The 23,346-nt window shown below is 33.0% G+C and overlaps 2 protein-coding genes across 2 annotated transcripts; both read right to left on the bottom strand.

Moving 5' to 3' along the window:
- Nucleotides 1–10,939: 10,939 nt before the first annotated feature.
- On the bottom strand, nt 10,940–13,262 carry LOC110669051 (uncharacterized). The gene is made up of 2 exons (XM_021830505.2): nt 11,959–13,262; nt 10,940–11,455 (listed from the first exon to the last, which is right to left on the bottom strand). Exons 1-2 carry the CDS (start codon nt 12,858–12,860, stop codon nt 11,335–11,337), a joined length of 1,023 nt encoding a protein of 340 aa, XP_021686197.2. The 5' UTR covers nt 12,861–13,262; the 3' UTR covers nt 10,940–11,334.
- A 3,865-nt stretch (nt 13,263–17,127) lies between these two features.
- Nucleotides 17,128–22,486, bottom strand: LOC110669043 (PGR5-like protein 1A, chloroplastic). The gene is made up of 11 exons (XM_058153630.1): nt 22,091–22,486; nt 21,729–21,844; nt 21,483–21,579; nt 21,272–21,372; nt 20,932–20,988; nt 20,016–20,092; nt 19,750–19,801; nt 18,177–18,287; nt 17,993–18,090; nt 17,829–17,904; nt 17,128–17,372 (listed from the first exon to the last, which is right to left on the bottom strand). Exons 1-10 carry the CDS (start codon nt 22,284–22,286, stop codon nt 17,835–17,837), a joined length of 975 nt encoding a protein of 324 aa, XP_058009613.1. The 5' UTR covers nt 22,287–22,486; the 3' UTR covers nt 17,128–17,372; nt 17,829–17,834.
- Nucleotides 22,487–23,346: the final 860 nt, after the last annotated feature.

The following is a 23,346-nucleotide window of genomic DNA, read 5'->3' as shown; positions in this document are numbered from 1 at the left end:
ACTGATACTAAATTAGCAAGTTCTTCTAATTAAATTGATGTTGTATTTTCGAAAAAAAGATATATATGGTAGAGGAAATTAAAAAATTAATGGTGTTGAGAAATTGGAAAATATTGAGATAATAGAGAGAGTTGGAAGATTTGAGGGAGTTAAAGATGTTAAAATTGATTTTTAAATAAAAAAATGTGATGTTTATAGAGAAACATTATTTTTATTTTTCAAAAATATTGTCAAAATATACTAAATTAGGGAAAAAAAGAGATTATCAATGATACTTAAAATAATTTATCTAAAAAATAAAATAAAATCAATTGCACCCAATCTCACCTTATCACACAATAGTGTTGCCACGGTCCCTATCAAGAGCTTAATGTTGCCATGCTTCAATCTTTATATCAGAGGCGTGAAGTAGGAACCAGCTTTTCTATAGCCTACTTGGTCCTCACTTAAAGTGAACGTGGGCTTTCACAAAGCTTTAAGCTCTGTGTTCAAATGGACTTGAGACAATGGCCCACTAAATTTCTATCACCATGCAACATGGTCTTAAGACTTCAAGATCTAATCGCCCGAATTCAAGACATCCTAACATTAACAAGTTCAATCCTTGAATAAAAATTGATCACGCCAAGATTTAAACCTATAATCTCACGTGTGGGGTTGAGCAAAAATCAATTTTAATTGAAAAATCAAGATAAACCAATTTGATTTATTTTTTAAATTAATCACTTAGATTTCAATTATCATTTTCAAAGAATTTCAATATTTTGATTCCATTCAGTTAATTTAGTAAAAAGAAAAAAGAAACTAACCAAATTAACCAAACTTAGGTATATGATGCTATATCGTTCAGAATAGGACTCCTACTCTCCTTTCCTTTTCACGTGAAGCTTTTGGTTTCACAATCGTAAGCTTTTGATTCCATTTGGTGTTGCAAACTTGTAATTATTGTTGATGGTCAAAGAGCGAATTTGGGAATTTACATGCGAAGGTTATAGGTGAAATATTGCTTTAAGTAATGAAACTTACAAACGTACTGTTGATGTGCATTGTAGAAATAAAAGAGTTCAATGTAAGTGATTATGCATGGTTTGTGTTCGTTTGAAAAATATCCTTTTTTGGTGGAAACAAGGCCAATAGCCCAAAACAAATAAACCTACACTACTCTACTAAAAGAAACACCCTGCAAATCACAACTAATCCATAAACTAAGAACACTAGGAGGAGAATCCAAATAGTGATCACCCAATGAAAAGTCATAGGAAAAATTAGCTAACCAATCAGCACAATTGTTAGCTTCTTTGAAAACATGAGAGATCTTAAAAATGACTCTAGGAATTCTTTAAAGAAACTACATGCTCGATTATTGGCTTATTTCCCATCTTAAAAAGGCTTGGATCTAATTTATATTTACTTGAATTGCTTAATAATATGAATATTAGTCTTTTTTTTATTGTAGAGGATTTGTCACCTTATTGAGACACTTTTGAGCCTACTACTTTGCCATCTAGTGTTTTTGCAAATCAACATATGCCAAAGTTGCCATCTTTACCTCGATAATAAGATTCCATTGACAATATGACAAATAATGAGTTCGTTACATCCTCTTACAGTGTTCTTCACATATTTTTCATGAAGTGGCACGATCGATCCAATTCCAAATGGTACTTGGATTTATGAAAAAGAGCTTGGCAACCCAGATTATTCTCTCTTGGAGTCTTACTTGCAAATTAACCCTTCCGAGTTGAGTTCTGTTCAATAAAGGGGAATGATATATGAAATCCTAGATATTTAAGGACTACTTATCATAAGAAAAAAAAATATAGAAAATAGTTATTTTATTTTATTAATTTATTTATTTCTAGTTTTCTCATTATGATTGAATTAGGGTTGAAATTCCTAATTCTGTAAATAGAGTCTAGTTGCTTAGTTTTTATGTTTTATTTATAGACTCATTATGATAATTAACTTGCTATTGTCAAAAAGCAAACTAGGGATGGCTTAGGTGTTACTATTGCTGTTGCTTTTTGAGGTCAATCTTTTGGGCATTTGATTGTCTTTATTTTTTAAAACTTAACCGTTGATTGATTGATTGATTTATTTATTTTTTAAGAAATGTTAGATTGACTATTGATTGCATATTGTTGCATTTTTGGAAGGAATTTTTTTGAATTGACACTAGATTTTTTTTTCTTATAATCTATATTATATAGGAAATGGATTGACTGAATTGGATTTTTTTTTTTAAACACTGATATAACCAAATAGCACATAACCAAATTTTTGATTCAGTTCTGTTTGCATATTACTATCTTTCGATTATCCGTTTTTATGATTCAATTTGATTCAAAATTAAATTATCACGCTCCTGCTCACAACTGTAGACACTTTTTCAGTATGGTGTATATATATATATATATTTCTAGTGGAAATAAAACTATGATGAATTGTAATGGAGAAAGGCAAATGTTTTCACTTTATGTCAATGCTTATGATTATATTGAGAAGATAAATCCCTTATTGTATATGACCATAGTTTTCTTCTCTCCCTAAGTTAGAGAGAGCAATTTACTTGTTCCTTCAGTTCTTGTCCTTCTCAAGTTTAGCCCTTCACTGCTGCCATTTATGGACTTCCCTTGCATTGGGTTTCTTCTTGGCTTGAACTGTGGGTTCTATCCCTCTACACCTTTAGGTCGAGTGTAAATAGTTTGGCAATGATTTTTGTCTTATAGGTCTTGAAGGATTTATAGAGAGCATGTTGCTTTAGACCTGTGTAATAGGTGTTATCAAGCTAACATTTTTTTATGGGTTTGGAGCTGCTAAAACTCAGTGGGTTCTTCTTCTAGCTATGATGATAGACAACTCCAAGGTCACAAAACTGATTTTGTCAATTGGATGGTTGACCCCTAAGGCTAAAAGAGATTGAGATGCTGGTGAGCTTTGCCTAGTGTCACCCTCCCAAGGTCGTGGTCTGATAATTCTGTTTTTTGAGTGCTTGAGGTTTTAGTGCCAGCTAGGAATTGGCTTCAAATGGTGGTTTTTTGGTGGCTTCACTTGCTCAGTTTGAGCTTCCCCACAGACACTTGGGTCACTCTCTCTTCCTAGTCAACAGTTCAACTTCAATGCAAGGATGGCTAGCGACACTGAGGAAGATGCTATGTCCTTGTTTAGGTCTCTTAGGTTCCTGTGTAAGGGTTTGGGTTCTTGTTCTCCTTAAGTTTATTATATTGAGCCCATGGTTGTAATTCTATTATTCTTAATAAAATATAAAGAAAATTATTATTTAGTTCATGTATTTTAATGAAATTAGCTACTTAGTCCCTATATTGAAAAATATATTATTTAGTTCATATATTTTACTTTTGTTAAATTATTTAGTCCCTCCGTCAAATTTTTCATTATTTATGTTATTCAAACTATTATTTAGTCTCTCTATTTTAAGGAAACTAATTAGTGATACATATATTTTAAAAAATACTACGATTTAGTCCCTCTAGTTTAGTAAAATTAATTAGTTAATCTATATATTTTAAAAAATATAATATTTTAAAAAATATATAGATTAACTAATTAATTTTACTAAACTAGAGGAAATACTACGATTTAGTCCCTCTAGTTTAGTAAAATTAATTAGTTAATCTATATATTTTGAAAAATATATTCTTAGATATAACTCAACTCAACTCAACTAAGCCTTTATCTCAAGAATTTGAGTTCGGCTATATGGATTCTCTTTCTCCATTCTAAACAATTTTGGGTTAAATTCTCAGAAATGTGTAATGCTTCTAGGTCATATTGTACTACTTTCTTCCAAGTCAGTTTAGGTCTACCCCTTCTTTTCTTTCTATCCTCTAACATAATGTGATCTACTTGTCTAACTGAAGCCTCTGTATGTCTACACTTCACATGACCAAACTACCTCAATCTCCTTTCTCTCAACTTATCCTCAATTGGCACCATTCTTACTTTTTCTCTAATACTCTCATTACGAAGTTTATCTAATCTAGTATGACCACTCATTCACCTTAACATTCTCATATCTGCAACTCTTATCTTAGACACGTATGACTCCTTCAGTGCTCAACACTTACTACCATATAACATGGCCAGTCGTATGGCTGTACGGTAAAATTTTTCTTTTAACTTATTGGGAATTTTGTGATTACATAAAACTCCCATGGCACTTCTCCACTTCAACCATCCAGTTTAATCCTATGACTAACATCCTCCTCACATCCCCCATCTACTTGAAGGATTAAACCGAGATATTTAAAGTGATTACTTTGGGGCAGTACCTCTCCATCCAAATTAACTCATTCCCTATCACCAGTTCGACATTTACTAAACTTGCAATGCATGTATTCTATCTTCGTACTACGTAACTTAAAACCCTTTGACTCTAGATTACTTCTCCAAAGCTCTAGCTTTCTATTGACACCTTCTTGCGTCTCATCTATCAGAACTATATAATCTGCAAACATCATGCACCAAGAGATGCTCTCTTGTCTATGTTTCATCAATTCATCTAAAACTAATATAAAAAGGTAAGGGCTTACAGCTGAACCTTAGTGTAATCCAATTGAGATAGGAAAATCTCTTGTGTCCCCTCCCACTGTGCGCACAATAGTAGTTGCTCCTTCATACATATCTTTTAACACTTGTATATACCTAATAGATACCTTCTTTTATTCTAACAATCTCCATAAGACATATCTTAGAATACTATCATAAGCCTTCTCCAAATCGATAAAAACCATGTGTAGATATTTCTTCACATCTCTATATTTCTCCATCAAGCTTCTAATGAGAAAGATCACTTCCATAGTTGAATGACCAAGCATGAAGCTAAATTGATTGGGAGAGATAGAAGTGTCATGACGTAGTCGATGTTCCATAACTCTTTCCCATAACTTCATAGTATGGCTCATAAGTTTAATTCCCCTATAGTTTAAGCAACTCTGTATGTCTCCCTTATTTTTAAAAATAGGTACTAAAATACTCCTCCTCCATTCCTCAGACATTTTCTTTGAGTTTAGAATCTTATTAAATAATTTAGTTAACCATGCTACTCCCATATCTCCCAAACACTTCCACACTTCAATTGGTATTCCATCGGGTCCACAAGCTTTACCCACTTTCATTCTCTTAAGTGCCTCCTTTGTTTCTAAAGATCTAATCCTTCTAGTATAATTCACATTCTTTTCTATTGCTCTGTAGTTTATATTCATGCTATTACCACTTTGACTATTGTTAAAGAGATCATCAAAATAATTTCTTCATATTTATTTAATGTCCTCATCTTTTACTAACACTTTTCCTTCTTTATCCTTAATGCACCTAACTTGATTGAGATCTTGACATTTTTTTCCCCTCCTTGCTAATATATAAATATCTTTCTCCCCTTCTTTAGTTCCAAGTTTCTCATATAATTTTTCAAAGGTCTGCACTCTTGCCTGACTAACTGCCTTTTTTGCCTCTTTCTTTGCTATATTATACTATTCATATACCTCATTATTATCACACTTAAGTAATTTTTTATACCATTCCCTCTTTCTCTTCACTGCCTTTTATACTTCCTCATTCCACCACCATCTCTCTTTTGAAGGTGGTCTGTAACACCCCCGTTTGCATAGCCTGGTAGATTTCACTGTTCCGGTGACCGGTGTCGGTCCGGACAATTAAGGAGATTAGAGCCACACTTAAGACAACTTGAGAAGTCATAAACACAAATAATTAGTAATGTTTAATTAGTTAACTATAAATAAGAAAAACAGAACATAAGAAGTTAAACGAGCCGAGAGTCACAACGATGAGTGACCTCCTCGGGAACGACTGCGAAGTCGTTTTAAACTCAAATTTCGAACCGTAAAAAGTGACGCTGCGATCCTTAAGACCCTTATGGACACAGTGGAAAAGAGAAAATCATGAAAAAGAACTGTTAAGCCAGTCAAATAATTAGGTCAGGGAGCCGGAAGAAATATGGAATTATTTGCAAACCGGGATGAACCGGCGAGGGGCAATTTGGTCAATTGACCCCGAGAGCTTACTCCTGACCTAACTGTCAAATAAAAACGGAGAAAAGAAAATTTCAAAATCGAGAATTAAATTAAAGAACTAATAGAAAAAAATAAATAAAAAAAAGAAAGAAGTTAGAAAAGTCAAAGGTGATGACATCATGAATGATGTCATAAAAGAATTAATTAAATATTTATTAAATTAAATTTTTTATGGTCTTCCCTAAGCCTAAATAAATAAAGGAAACAAAAGAAAAAAAAATTAGAAAAACCCTTCTTCTTCTCTCTTGTTGCCGCCTCCCCTCTTCCATAAATCCTCCATGAAAGCTTTTCATTTAAGCTTACCTTTAAGCTTAATTTTTCATTACCCAACCTTAATAACTCTCATAAGAACTTCATTAAAGCTTGTAGTTGCAACTTGAGAAGAGAATTTCAAGAAGAAAGAGGAGTTAAAGATAGGGTTTTGAGGATTTAAGAGAGGTGAGCATGTTAACTTGTTACTTTCCATTTTTAATGCATCATTAGTTGTTGAATTAGCTTGTAATGTGTTAAAATGAAATAAAAATATGGGGAAGGACAAACTGAAATTTCGGCCAGCCATGGATGTAGGAAAGTTTGATGTATTTTGAATGAATTAAAGGTGTAGTAAGTTTGTATGAGTATAGTAGTAGGATAGAGATGCATAAATGTAGTTAAATACAATAATTTAGTAAGTTAGGGTTTTGGGACTTAGGGTTTGTGAACCAAATTTTTGAAGAAATGCATAAAGGATATCTTTGGCCACTTATGAACTGAAAAATGGTCAATAATAACCAAAGGAAATGTGTGGGAATTGTTGGAATGAAAACCAAATTCGTAGGTCCAATGGTCATGCTGTTGGCAGCATGACCAAACCCACTTTGAAGGACCAAAACTCAAATTTTACAAGTCCAATTGATATTCCACAAATTGGGGATGAAAATAGACATAAAAGAGCACAATTTTCATTAAGGAACCATGCCCAAAAACTGACCAAAACTGGGTGAACAATTTGATCAAAGTGAAATGAGAGCAAGCTGCCACTGCACCAAACTGACCAAATGAACAGTAACTGTTCATTTGGTCATAACTCGAGCTAGGAAGGTCAAATTGACCTGAAATTTTACCAGCAATTAGATAAGGTATAGATCTAAAACTGTTATGAAGAACACCACCCCAAATTATGCCATTAACCCATTCAAATTATTGAGCAAATTTGAGTTACTAAACCTGCAACTCTGCAGAATTTCTATTGAGCAGTAATGTTTGAAGGGTTATAACTCTCTCTACAAAACTCCGATTTAGGCGATTCTTGAACCAATGGAAACCTAAGACATAGTAGAACATTTCATATGAAGAAATTTAGACCAAATTATGAACTTAACTTAATCAAATTACTGACCAAAATTGGATCAAAATCTGCCAGAACCCAAAATCTCAGCATGAACAGTGCACGTGAACAGTAATTTTATTTTGGCCATAACTTGAGCTACAAAACTCTGATTGAGGTGATCCAAAAATGAGAATACACTTAAGACAATAAGGAACATTTTCTATGAAGGAAGTTTTGTCAAATTCCAACGGTAGATTGACCAATGGAATAGTGCAATTTAGAACTCCAAAACCGAAAATTGGCAATTTTGCCAAAATGACCTAAGCTTTGAGAAAACGACCAAAACCAACAAGTTTAATGACCAAAATGTGGTATGTGGGTAAAGTTGGAGTTCCCATACCTATTAAGCCTTAGAAGTCAACTATTTGACTTGAATAGTGCAGTGAATAGTAACCCGAAACACAAAATTTCAAGGACGTCAAAATTAGCACGTTAGAGCTAGGTATAAGTGAAGTTAAATTTATTTTTGGATTTATGTTAAATTATGGTACTGAAACACTATAAAATTATGTGTTTCAGTGGAAAAGAATACCGGGACAGAACCCGAGGAGTCGAGTTAAGGCCAAAAGGCAACTCATTTGAGGTTTGTGCACAACATCTTCATGCTTTAAAATTCATTGATAAAGTGAACGAAATATGTATTTTACTTGTGATTTGGAATTGTTGAAAGTTTATTTGTGACATTATTTATGATGTTTTGATTAAACTGTGAAAGTTATTGTGTATATTTGAAATAGCAATGTTTAGCAAATTGTTAAGATAAGTTTTGAAACCACAGTGTCATGACCATATATTTGAACACCTCACTAGCACGACTAGTGGGGGTAATTAGTTTCGAATTTTGATTCCTTCTCTGGAGAAGTGTTGAGGTGTGCCAGTAGAAGAGGATGTGAATGGATATCCATATATTTGAGTTAGCTAGCCTTGTGATATGATTTCTCTTTAGCCTCTGGCTATTGAGATTCTATTTGTTTCGAATGGCATGATCTAACTATGGGTTTTATGAAATATGCTTTGATACTTTGAAATGAACTTGGTTTACATTAAAATCTCATAATTCATGTTTTGTGTTTAATGCTTATGTTTAGTCAAATTTTTGAATAAATGTGATTTTATTTTTGCATAAAGATTATTTAGTATGTTGTGCACCACTGAGTCCTAGTACTCAGCGATGGCTTCTATTCTTTATCATGAGATCTGAGAGACTAGAGGAGCGTGAGTTCTTGAGGTGTGAGGAGCTATCAGCTTAAAGTCTTCGGGTATAATTTATACCCTAATTGTAAATATTTCTTTTCATGTATGTATTGCATATAAATGTATGGACATGTAAAAATGGGTCTTGAGCAGTTTGTATAAAAATTATATAAAGTTGTAATATATATTGTAGTTTGAAATTCTCTTAATGTAAATTTTATAATGATGTATCTAAATTGTTTTGTTTCTAATGAAATATGAATGGAACTATTTTATTTAATTTGAATGAAATGGATTGCTAGTATTTTGATGATCATTGGATAGTGGATTTGAAATTTGAAAGTTGATAAATGTGTTGAGAAATTGATTGAGATTGAGTATGAAATTGAAACAGTTGTTGAGAAAAATTTTTAGAAGTGCTTTTTACAGGTATTTGAAGAACTGTTTTCTCAAAATACAGAGGGAACTCTGTCAAAATTTTTATAAAATTTGTGAAAAAATAAAATGAACTAAAAATATTAACTAGATTTACTTTTAATCATATGTTTTAAATACCTATTAGAAAATGCTCACCACTTGTCAAAAGTAAGAAAATTGTTTAAAATCCCTTGTGGGGTACTTAATGAGTTATCGATAGGTGAAGTTCGGTAGTTCATTAGGTATTATACGGGATCATGTTATGCCTTACAGAGGGGTAAGGTGTGACATGGTCCATGTCTTCTAGACTCTCCAAGTACTTTTCTAGCTACTTCTCTAATCTTTGATGCCATCTGTATCCACATATCATTGGCCTCCATATCTAGCTTCCATGCTTCAGACTCGAGAAGCTCATTTTTGAACTTCACTTGCTTTACTCCTTTTAACTCCCACTACTTTGTTTAAGCTATACTATTTCTTCTAACCTTACTTGAATTGTTCCTAAATTTGACATCTAAGATCACTAACCAATGTTGACTTGTTAAAGCCTCTCCTAGAATGACCTTGCAATCCTTGCATAGAGCTCTATTTGTCTTCGTCGTTAAGAGAAAGTCAATTTAGCTTCTATGTTGCCCACTTTAAAAGTCACTAAATGTGACTCTCTTTTTATAAAGTAGGTATTTGCTAGTATTAGGTCGTATGCCATAGCAAAATTCATTATATTTTTTTCCTCTTCATTTCGGCTGCCAAAACTAAAATCTCCATGAACATTCTCATAACCTTGCCTATCATTTCCTACATTTCCATTCAAATCTCTACCGATAAAAACATTATCTTCATTCGGTATACTTTGTATTAGATTATCCATATCTTCCCAAAACTTTTGTTTACTTTCACTATCTAGTCCTATTTGTGGGGCATAAGCACTAACTACATTTATTGTTTCTCCTTCTGGTACTAGCTTTACTAGTATAATTCTATCTCCTACTCTTTTCACAGCTATTACAGCATCTTTCAATGTCCTGTATATGATTATGCCCACTCTGTTCTTGTTTCTCTCCTTTCAGGTAAACCACAGTTTGTACATAGTAGAGGACGCCCCAACGTTTTTATCATTTGAATCAATATCATGAGGTGTGATGAAATTTTTACGCTGGTTGTCACCTACCGCAATGCTCCTCCTTTATCCGGGTTTGGGACCGGCTAAGCACAAACTACTTAGGCGGAGTTGAAAAATATATTCTTAGATAAAAATAGAAATTTTGTTGTATAGAAACTAAATCTGAATTTATATTTTTTTTAAATTTTCAATTCCTTAAACATCATTTTTGTGTTTCTCTATTAAGAAATAATTTTCCTTGATTACTTAAAAATTTAAGAAAATTGATTAACTTTTTCGTGTAGATCATTTGTAACATTTTTATCAACAAATGAAAATAAATAGAGGATGATGGGGAGAAGGGCGTGGGTATAGAAGAGAAAAAATATAGAAAGAGATGAATACGGAGGAAAGGATTATGGTAGTTTAGGTATAAAAAATAATTATATGACTAAATAGTTAATTGAGTTAGTTTCACTAAAATATATAGAGTGATTAAATAATAATTCGACTAGTATTGACTAATGAAAAAATTGACAGAGTGATTATTGACAGAGTGACTAAATAGTTTAATGAAAATAAAATACAGAAACTATATATTTCAAAATATAAAGACCAAATAATTAATTTTATTAAAATATAGAGACTAAATAATAATCTATCCTAAAATTCATCTTTCATCTTAAAAGAGAGAGAGAGAGAGAGAGAGAGAGAGAGAGAGAGAGAGAGAGAGAGAGAGAGAGAGAGATTCCTTGTTAATAAAATATATCTCAAATATATGATGAGTCTGTTCACCTGTCGCTTCCTGTTCTTAATCCTAATATTCTAGTCATTCTTAACCTGAACTCGCAAGGTGTATATAATCAACTACAGATGCTTTCTAAGCCACGTTACTTTCTTCCTTTTTCATCTTTAGATGGGCCAACGCATATCCTTTCCACACTTTCTGAAATGACTTTTCTTTAAAGCTTAAAACTATTGACTTTTCTTTAAAGCTTAAAACTATCTTTTTCTTGAGACTTTGAAGGCAATAAATTCATTCTTAATCAAAATATAGGAAAATTATTCTAAAACATGAAACACTAACGTTGATTACATGTCTCTCTCACCAGGGTATGTCTTCTATTTCTAAGAATGTCGGGGCCAAGACAGAGACAATCGAAGCTTCTAGCATCAATTTCCATAAATTGCGGGTTCTGTGTTTAACCACCGGAAGTCACTCTGTTCATGCACGAGATTTGACTCAGCCACTGACAGGAAAGCAGCTTCCAACATCTTCTTCTTCTTCTTTTCTCAATGTTCCTTCTAACATGCCTACTCGTGCTGCCACAATATCAGTTGACATTCTCTTAGAAACAAAATCATATCTCTTTTTCTTCTCAATTTGAATTCCAATCCACCTTTACCAAATACTGATCAAAACAATTTTTTTTTTTTTAATTTTTGGACTTTTGGCTTATTCTTAATTTGGTTACAAGAAATTGAATATCGTTAATGAACCTGGAAATTCTAAATTCTAATTACAGAACATGAAGCATAGGGAAAACAGGGTAAGTGAAACAGAATTAACCAGCTTTAAGTTAGTGGTATTGGAGTTATCTACATAGTTCTCAAGGTGGAGTCACTGAGCCAATGGTACCAAAAAATAAAGAGTATGTGAAACAGAGTTGTCCTGTTTCAAATATAAACTACAGACAAATTTTTTTGTTGATTCTGTCCTTCTTCTCAAATCAATACAATTTCGTTTTGTTTTAAAATATTATTACAAAAAGAATTATGTTCATAATGAGAAATGAACAATTCAAGAAGGATGATAAGGTATATACTCATGTTCAATTGTAGGCATGGTCCGAGTAACAGATGCCGTTGGTGCCCTCACATGGCCGACCATTGATACTTGCAGAGCTTCCTCTTCGTAGGCTCTTCTCTCCATCTCTTCCATTCTTGCTTTCTTCTTTACCTTAACAAACATTGCCACCAAAAGCAAGCCCAATAGGAATATACCCAAGGCAGTCCCAACAGTGCTGCCCACCACCACTTTCCACGGGCTGATCTTTTTTCTTGGCTGACCTGGTGCTCCAACTGGTGGTGGAGGCGACTCGATCACCAAACCGTAGTGGCCATGCCTTTTGACTACACAAACATGATGAGACGCAGGGTTTTTCAGTGTCACCTTGCCATCATTTTCAAAACTAGCACAGAGTGGCCTAATTCCTGATTGGTTGGTTGTATTGGTAAAGTCTATAGTAATTGGTTTTTCTCCAGCATGGATTCCAAGCTCAAAAGGGTTGCTAAAATTCACATCACTACCACCATTATAAGCTAAAAGGCCTAAAATAGGTGACACAAGTTGATATCCTGATAAATCATAGTTGGAATAATATATAGAAGACCAGTTATGTCCTAAGTTTTGTCTAATTACCATCACTCTCTCTACACATGGCTTCACAATTACACCAATACCCAAATGGAATTCCTTTACCTGAGCACCATATCTACGAAGACTGCCACATCGGAACCTTGCAGTGGCCACTTTGATTCCAGAGAAGTTTGTAGGCAAATGTACAGTGTGTATTATACCTGTCCTGACGTGTGTGTCATAGGACTTGAACGTGTAATCTCTAATGACAAGATCGAGAAGACGGGCAGACTTGATCTTTTGAGCTTCAATTCTGATGGATGCCAAGGAAAGCAGAATTATCAAGGAGAAAGAAAGGAGAGAGCCCATGTGAGAATGTGAGCTTGATTTAAAAGGTGCTGGTCAGGACTATGGTGTTGTTTCCTGTAATTCTCTGGCGCTGGCACATTAGAGGGAAAGGAATTGATTTCTATGGAAAATATTTCCACTTAAGCTACTTCTCTTCCTGTGGATATGTAACAGGAATGAAGTTGCAAAGAGGAAAGCCGAGACTGACTGGGGAAATTTATGATGAGAAAAAGCAGCTTTTTGGTGGATTAAAGAAGAAGAAAGTGAAAGGAAAGTTCCTGTCTTGTTTTCCATATAATGGAGTACCCTTACACTATAGTTGAAATATGGGTAAATATATAGAAATGAAAGATAATAAGGTTTCCATAATGTATTTTGGCAAAGAAAACTTCAAGTAATGCATTTGATTTATACATGACGTAAAATTAGCAAGATGAAAAATGTATTTGAAAAGCTTCTACCATTGTTGGCAGGGATATCCACATCCACGAATTCCAAAAAGATTAGTTTTCTGTGAACAGTAAAACGAACAGGGATAAATACCCTGATAAAACCCAAAAAAAAAATTAGCAAAATGAAAAATGTATAGTAGTATAGTAGGAAAGTTGTTGTTTTTCTGCTTTGGAAGGAAAAGTTTGAAGAGGCAAAAGGGAAGGTAAGGGTGAGGTGGGAAGGTTTGGGCCCTTAGAAGAAATGATTTTGGGGTGTGGTTTGATGATGACAATCCATACCAAAAGGAATTTAAAAGATATTGGCGTGCTTATGAGATGAAATGAGGGGATTGTCCCTCAATGCTCTTAATTGTGTTGATGACATGTCTCCCACTGCAACAGCTTCTGTGGGTCTCCCTTGCTAGCTACTAATGTTAATTACACTTGTTTAATTGATTTTTTTTCCTACTAATGGACCCAATTTCACATGGGAGGTCAACCAATTAGCGGGAAAGCTTTTTCAAGGGATTTTTTTTTCATTATATTTACCATCAAAGTATCCTCGATCTAACTTTCACACATCAAGACTAAGCTTTACCTTTAACAAATTTAAGTATACACTCCCCCACATTAGCCTAATGTATCTACAATAAATAATCCTGAAATACTCTCTAACAGAGAACCTCCCATACTTATCAACTAGACTAAACCCTTTTGGGTAATTCATAATTGACTAATGTCATGCTATTTAGGAGCTAGTATTTCTCAAAGTTCTAATGCTTTTACTCTTCCAAGTTTTACAATATACACATTTCTAACAATTAAAAATGGTATTTCGTTTACCATAATTAATTAATTAGCTTAAGAATAATTAAGATCATAATGTGACAACCCAGACCAAAATTGAAAAATTTTACCCATCTAATATACCAATGAATAATTACTTTCTTGGATTCTATTCGGTGGAGTTCAGTCTGATTGGAGTAAAAGAGGAAGCAGGGGAAACAAGTATCAAAATAGGATCAAGATTCAAGAAAGATGGGTCAAGTTATTTTGGCACCTTCTGCTAGTCATCATTATGGCAGGTGAAATTCCACTTTAATCATAAAGTACAAAGAAAATTGCCCAAAAATAAAAAGTGCTAAACAAGAACCATATGGGACTCCCCCTTACAAAAAGAAGTGAAAAAGAACATAAAAGAAGAGTCATAGCGAATAATCAATGGAAGTTCACATTTGTCTTAGTCAACCGTACATTCCAGTTTGCAGGAGCAACATTCCAAGCATAAACAGTCTCCTTGGTTGTATATGAAATAAGCTTGAAAGACAGAACTTGGCCTCCAAGGCTGGCAAAGGCCTGGTAAGAAGCTCCCCAATCATGGCTCATAGTGATTCATCCTGTTTTGGTTCCCTTCACCCACATGTTAGCAATGTCACCGTCTCCTCCTACATTCATTACATAAACCAACAATTAGTACCCATTTCCTTGGAATGAGAATCTAAGTCCACCAGGTCTTATGCATGGTACCCTGAAAGAATATAGCACCCTTGGGAATATGTAAGTGAAATTTTCACATTCGAAAAAAATGAGATAAGTGAAAGACATAAGTAGAAAGGACTCATAGTCTCATTACCTTAAGATTTTGAGTTAGATGTGTCAAGCCCTAAGCCTTTTTTTCATAAGGTACATCAAGAAAGGATTCTTCCAAGCATTTTGGGCCCCAGATCTCTATCAAATGAACAAATGGTAGAAGAGTGGATGGTAGTCGGTGATTCTCATGGTGTTCTGACATTTGGATGGAATTCATCTCAGCAATTTGAAATTTTCTTAGAGAAAAAAAATTCAAGCCACATAAAAATAGCACTTTGAAACGTTTTCTTAGAAAAGAAAAATTCATCTCAGCAATTTGAGCTTTCATCATCTCATAGAAGGAATTCTTTCCCTCTGTTTTTTCTTCTTTCTTTATACTAAAAAAAGAATTCTAATGAGTAATCTTATTAATGGCCGCCTTTAGAGTTATATATAGTTCCTTTAAGTTGCTTCTGAAGGCATGTTAGCAACACCCTCATCAAGCTACTTCTTCAGCAAAAACAGAAGAACTTTGGTCAAACATGGCAGCATATTTGCCCCACATGCACACACATAAACTAGGGAGAAATTTTCATCTCACCAAAGTCATCATTAATATATATATATATATATATATATATATATATATATATATATATATATATATATATATATATATATATATATATATATATAAGATTATGACCAGTGGTACTACGAGCTACTCCACAGGACATTGGTGCCTCAGTTGGAAGTTTCACAACAAAGGATGGAAAGAGCCTAACATGATTTGGTGTCCTTTACTCTGACTCCTCCGACCTGACTCGACACTCTCGACTCTAATTCTTGCGTTTGTAAAGGATATCAGCCCAACTCAAACATACTAAACATCGAGTTATCATATTTCATAAAAAAAGTTTCCTACTTTTTAAAACTTTTCATTTTATATACTTGTATTTGTTAGGGCTAATTTTTAAAATGTACCATATAGTTTCTCGCTTTATCACTTTAAGATAAAAGTTTCATTAAATAGGTCCCCTATGGTTCCTTTATCATTGAATGAACATATGTAAGAGTGTCAATGTTATGGAGAGTGCTAAATTATACATAAAATGCTTTGCCATTCTTCATGTGTTCAGGCTTTTGGAAAGACAAAAACGTTGCGTTAAAGAGACTTGAACATGTAGATCATGCCAGGATGCCTAACCCTGATCCTAAATAACAGATAGCCCTAGCTATCCCAGGAAACCTAACTTTTGCAATCAGTAACAAATAATTTCCTAGTGTCTTGAGTGATTCAGGTATTGCTAACTGCTGTATGCAATAGCTAGTGCTGAATTCTGCAATTTGCACCTTGAATAAACTTCTATTTCTCCAGCGTCCGTCTTACTCTCTCTCCATCTCTCTCTCTTTACAGCACGACTAAGGGTTGCTAACGGCCTTTCTTTGGCCGGTAGTGGTGGCCTCTACTTCTCATTTCTTTGGGTTTTTAGATATTTTCTTTAGTAATAAAGGTAATTCTTTTAGATCCATAGAATTTTTCATGGATTTACTTAGTTTTCTCTCCTTTTTATGGAGTTAGCTAGCTTTCTATGACTTTTGATTATGTCCTCTTGATGGGAATTCTAAGCTTAAAAGAAGAGTTATCTTTTACAGTTTCTTGAAGATCCTTGCCTTAGCCTGTAATATAGATGATTTGTAATAATGATGATGATTTTTGAGTTACCTTAGCTTGATTTTTGATTTGCCTTAGCTTGCCTTAGTGTGTTAATTTTTGAGTTACCATAAATAATGATGATTTGTAATATAGATAAACTTGTTAGTTTTCATGCACTATAACCAATTGATTAGATTAAAAAATAACTTTAATGTTTCAGGGAGTAAAATATAATTTACAGGGACTATTTTGGTCTTTGTAATTAAATGAGGACTTAATTGAATTAAATATTCAAAATTATGTGGTTAAATATTATATATTTAACCGTTTAGGACTAATTTGTAATTAATTTAAAGAGTAAAATTAACAAATTAAAATAGTTGGCACACCATATAAAGTCGGTGCTATATGACACAAATTTAGTGATAGAAGAGTGCAATTTGTGTAGATTACTTGGAGGCGGAACATGTGAACGGTTAGTGATTTGCAATAATTATTTATTATAAGGTACATAATCATATTATTTTCTATGCACTCGTTTAAATCAGATCCTGTGGGAATTAAATTTTTTTTTTTTTTAACTTTTAGCAGCGTTTATATGTGCTTTAATTCCCGACAAAAATATACAGCATGATTACAATTCTGATCTCATCTTCTAGTTGGCAAGCCTCTAATAGGTCTATGTATTAAGCGTGTACTTACACATTACAATATTAACACACCATGGAGACATATTACAAAGTATTACAAAGTAGACTTCTGCAAATTTACTTTCCCTCCACAACTGTCACCCAAACTTATGCATAAGGTGACATTTCTTCTAACTTTATGAGTTAGTAGCAGTTGTATACTATGACCCCATAAATTGGATTGATCCTGCATTCAATAGCCATTATCAAATTAGCACTACAGTTGAAAAAGAAAAACCAATCCCACGTTAGATCTAGAGGCCAGGAGAATTGATCAAACCTTTCCAGTCAGCCACTTGACAGCAAGAAAGTTGCTAGGAATCTGTATTTTATATTTTTGATCATGTTGATTCTATAAACAAATCCCATTTTCTTTCATAGAACATATAGTCAATTGTTGAACATTTTCTTCAGCAATGAAGCTTAATAATCAAATATGACTGTTTGACAAACTACCTCAAAGAATTTTGCTCGATATAATGACCCATTTTATATATTTTATTATTTAAAATTTGCATTTGATTAATTTGGTTTCTGTAACTGTATTTTATTCATTTATTTTTTGTAATCATATTCTTAACAACTCATTAACTCTCTATAATTACTATAATAGCGTTCATTAATGCGCCAATCATTTTCTTACCTCAAATCAAGCACTGCTTCCTTCTGGCAGTGTAATCAATCGTGTCTTGGAATCATACACCATTTCTGTTCCACAACTGCAGCAAAATATTGCAGAAATGTAAAACTAAGCAAGATCACGAGAAATACTGCAGTAACATGACTAGCTAACAACTTTGAACTTACTTTGAGCATTTGACGTTGTTGGTGGAACCACCGCTTGAAACTGACAATATGGTTCCAAAGAAGGACTGGTTCTCGGTGCCACAGTTGGGACAGGGGCCCTGGAAAATGACGCAATTATTCACTAATATGTCATTAAGTAGCCTGCTCATTAGAGGCTTAGAAAAAACATCATTGCGGATTCTACCTTCAATATCAAAAAGTCTTTTACAATTGCATTTGTAAAAGATAGAGATAACCAAACTATGAGGGGCACAGCAGCGAACCATGTGAAAATGAAGCTGAATGGCTCTGGAAGCTGCAGAAAAAAATTACAAAAATCTATGACTGAAACGGAAAGTGCATACAATAATGACAGATGATATCCAAGAAACTCCAAGTACTGATTGTTTTATTCTGTATCATACCTCACTCACTGGCAATATGAACAATATTGTCAATGGGTAAATTCTATCCGATTGACCAACACATTCAATGAATGGAAAAATGACTGTTCTTTGTAGTTTGTACTGTAATCATTGTTGAGTAGCTAATGAATTATGTAAATTTGTTGTTGAGCCCAATTCTAAATAGGATCAAAAATTAATTAGATTTTGAAATTTAATTAGGATTAAAGGAAAAAAGAAAAGAAATAGGGGAGAGGTTAAAGGCAAAAAAGTAAAAAGGGAAAGGTTAGTGAAATTCTGTAACCGAATTAGTGAGGGAGTCTTGTCCAAGTCCATGTATAACTTGGCTTTCCTTGAAGTGCTGCAGGCTTATGTTGTGAAGCTTATAAATAGGAGAGCTTTCTCCTTGATTTGATTGCAGCAAGCTGTAGTTTGGGGTGGATTATGGTGTCACAATCTGAAGAAGTGTGTGCACTTGAATTATTTGTAATTTGTGTGCAATGAGGTGTGCGGCCATGAGTTGTGAGAGTAGAAATTATTTGTGAGAGTGTTTGAAAGTATAATTTGCAATTATTTTTTGTTGATAGTTGACTGTTTTGGAATGGGATTTTGCCAAATCACTTTAAATTTTATATTATTGATCTATAGAGTAATCTTAATAATGAGTGATAATAGAGCTTTAATTCGAAATTTCAAAGTTTCCTATTTTAGCTTTTCGGTTTTGCAGTTCAGAAATAAACCGAAATGTTCATTTGCACATATCCAAGTTTCATGATCATGAAGAGCGGGAAGTTTAACGTGAGAAATCTCTCCAAATTGAAAGGTAGTATATTGGTTGGAAGTATAGGGTTGAAGCAATAGACAAAATCAATAATCAAAAGCGTAAATAAGTAATAAAGTGAAAATTGAATTTTACACAAGTTATGAAAACTAATTTTATTTTATTTAGAGATGAAGATTGTTAAGTACAAGTTTAAATAGGATTAAGAATTAGATTTAAAATTTAATAAGGAAGATTAAAGGAAAAATTTAAGAAGAAAAGGGGAGGTCAGTGAAATTCAGTATTATAAACTGAAATAGTGAGGGAATCTTGTGCGGGTCCAGGTCCATGTAGAAATTGGCTTGACTTAGCGTCGCAGGCTTAAGTGAACCTTATAATTATGAGGGTTTTCTCATTGACTTGGGTGCCATAAGTTATGTGCACTTAGATTATTTGTGATTTGTGTGCAATGAGATTTACAATCGTGAGTTATGAGTGTAGTAATTATTTGTGAGTGTTTGATAATTAATTAGTGTTCATAATTATTTTTCCCTTGATATTGAGTTGTTTGTGGAATAAACTTATGCTAAACTACTTTAAATTGAATTGTTTACCTCCAAGAGATATGATATTTCAAATCCAGTCAGATCATCCAAGAAGAAAAACCTGTTAGAACAAACACAAATGAAATTCAGACCTACACAGTTTTAATGAAATTATTGTTAAAGTGGTAATGGTAAGTTTAGTCAGGCAGCAGCACTAAATAAGACTTGATAGAGAACCAGCAACTACAAATGAAGTTTCACAAGGACATTTCATAAGCCTTTAAACTTCAAGTACTCATAATCTATATTTGAGTGAAGAAGGGAATATTACTTACAAGCCTAGTGCAACAACAGTGGCAGGGACATTCAGCAAGAACATCTTTAAATAGTCAACGGATAAGTCACTGTAAACCTGCAGGAAGACAGTTGAGCATCACAAGTTCGGTTAACCTCTGTATTCCATTCAGATATCACCTTAAGAGCAAAAAGAGGAAAATGGGGCGGGTTGGGGTGGGGTATTGGCATTCATGTCACCAAAAGATGGGAAATGAAGACAAGAAGAAAGCCTCAAACAAGGCAAGCTGTGGTAAAATGTTGCAGCGGAAGCATGAAACAGAATTGCAAAATAAGGTCTATTACAGTATATGATTAAAATAAATATATAGGTAAAAAACATGATTAATAGAATCTTTGATTGCTCCTGATAATGATTGAACATAATATTTTCTGATCTCCAGGCAATTTTCTATTGAATGTTACATTGTAACAGCAGAACTAGTTGATAGCATTGATAAGTATCTCTATGCATTAATGGAAGTCAACACTAGCTTGGAAATGGAAAGGCTGTCAGACAGAATGTTGACTTTGACGTGATGCTTAAAACGTCCTGGAAAAAGGTATACAATTAAAGCTACATTGTTTATTAAGTTTTTGCAACAAGCATACATTAGATGCAGATCCAAACAGGATAACTGCAATGTTGGAAAGGCGGAAAAGTATTGAGAAGCTTGGTTACAGGTGGTAAACTGAACAATATATCCCTTGAGGTTAGACCTAAAAGAGAATATGATTTAGGTTAATTCACCTAAATATGAGTCTATAACATAATAGCAACTGCACATATTTTACCATTTATAAGCACCAGAAAAGCAAATGCTTCTGAGACTAGCTATTTAGAATTCACAATAGCGTAAGGTCGATGCACACAAATTCAAGCACAATGAGAGGAGAGAAATCCAGAGCAACACACACCTTTCTACTACGGAGACTGCATCTTGGACCCTCAACTACGATTTCACTGCCTTCTTGCTGCAGAAAAATTTTGATCAAAATAAAATATATGAAAATGGTATAAACAAAATTGGATAAGAAGAAACTACGTCCATTGGCACAATTTCAGTTGGTTAGTAATACATTTGCGGAAGCAATAATATGATGGACATAATATAACTGAAAAAATAATGGATATATCTTCAACCAAAAACTAAGGCATGGATTCAACTTAATGCATAAGAGGGTCCAAAAGCAATCTTAAAGAAGAACACACTACATGTGTCAAAATAAGAGAATCCCTCCACATCCAAATACTAACCTTTAATTTTAGCTTCAAATTATCAAACTCTTCATCATTCATAATTGGATTCCCAGATACATAAGCCATTGAGGCTTCCAAAAACTTCTGCTCATCAGAACCTATAGCATTGTAATAGAAATAACACATAAGTTTTAGATCTTATAATTGAACAATGGACAAATGCCATGAACTTATATAGGTTGTTTAGACACTAGAAATCAGTCCATACTTAGCATAACAACACTGCTTCCTTCCCACATTAGTTCTTCCTTGAGATTATCAAATTCCTCATTCGACATTATAGCTTTCCCCTCATAATAAAATGCCTGCAAAAAAAAAAAAAAAAAAAACCTTCCATATGTTATGAAGAGGAAACAACTAAAACCAGAGTAATCTCTCTTCTTTGGTAGAATAACTATGTATTCGATACCAAAGCAATGATATGGAGTTAAAAAAAAGTTCTACTTCTACATACTTGTAATGCTTGAAGAAACTCCTGCTCCATTTCACCTATTGACCTTTTGTCTTTCTTGTCTATGCTACAATATTGCAGAATTTTACTATCAACAATCTCATTTTCTTCGACCTGACCTGAAAAGAACATTAAATTTCTCTGAGAATCTGAGATGCAATAAGAGAAAAGCTCCATAAAATAAAAGCGAAATTCACGTTATTTTGCATAAAAAAGAAAACCATAAGTAAAATCCAAAAAAAAGGGTCTGTATTATATCAATACAGGTTAAATTTAACACTAAAAAAACAACCAAAAACAACATCATCAAACACTTCATCACACAGACTAAACATGGGTTTTAACTTTCAAGAAACTGCCTGAACCTTGTTGATCAGCAGTAGCCTTGACTGGAAGCAAAAAAATTCTGCGTCGTACAGAGAAATGCCTTCCATTGAGCTGAAATGACTGAACCCTTGTACAAGATGAACAAGGAGAAGAAGATAAAGAGAAGAAAGGTTTCTGGATAGGAGCAGAGGAGACACGAGGGGAAGTAAAAGAGAAGGCCAATTTGGTATCCATTGGAACCGTGAAACTGTGTTCTCAGGTGTAGGTGTCAGTCTGAAATGGAGATTATTTTGGTTAATGGGTTGCAATTTTTGTGATGATATTTTCTCCTGTTTGGAGGGAAACGAACACAGAGAGAACCTCTAAGGATAAGGCAATGGAGAAATGTGTGGAGGGAAATGTAACGGTATTTTCAAAAGATCAAATAATTTGATGTTGTGACTTCACAAAATCTGCCAAGTCATGATTTTATAAACGGAGGTGTGAATTAATTTAATAATTATTAAATTAAATATTTATATTAAAATTTATATAAATTTAATTAAAATGTATATAATAAATATATCAATTAAAATGTATAAAATAAATGTATCAATTTAAATTAAGTATTTAATAGAATGATTGTGAAATTCATTTTTATAAAAGATCAAGTATAAAACGATACTATATTCTATAAAATATATTTGAGTAATTTATATGTAATTAAATTTTTTTTTTTTTAAATAAGAAATTAAGAGAGTGAGAATACTAACTTAAATCCAATAAGTAAGTCACATACATACTTTTAGTCATTTAATCACGCAGGCTAAGCAATATTAATAGTTAAGATTTGGTTTAAAACTTAATTACACTCTTATATTTATTAAGAAAGTTTAATTTAGCATATTTCTAATTTTTTATGTAATTTAATTCAAAAAATTAAATTTAAATTCAATTTAATCTAAAAATAAAGAAAATTAAGAAATTAAACTTATTGATTATTGAATTTGAGTTAAGAAAACAAGAAATTTAGTTTGAAAATTAAGAAATTAAATTTCATAATTTTTAATTTAAATCAAAAAATTTCTCTTATAAAATTATTTTTTAAAATAAAATAAATTAAATTCAACCTCCTTTACAAGATTAAATTGAATATTTTACCGTTAAGTTTATATATATATTACGTGTAGACTAAATTAATGTAAAAATGTGGGTGTGGATTGCATGGTCATTTAGGCATTGGGTTTAGGCCTTTTGGGCCTTTGTCTTCTGTGTATGCATTTGGGCCAGAGGTTAGAATATTCTCATGTGTCAC

This window comes from Hevea brasiliensis, chromosome 9 (genome assembly GCF_030052815.1).
Source record: "Hevea brasiliensis isolate MT/VB/25A 57/8 chromosome 9, ASM3005281v1, whole genome shotgun sequence".
Lineage (NCBI taxonomy): Eukaryota > Viridiplantae > Streptophyta > Magnoliopsida > Malpighiales > Euphorbiaceae > Hevea > Hevea brasiliensis.
This window is presented reverse-complemented; position numbering and strand designations above follow the sequence as displayed.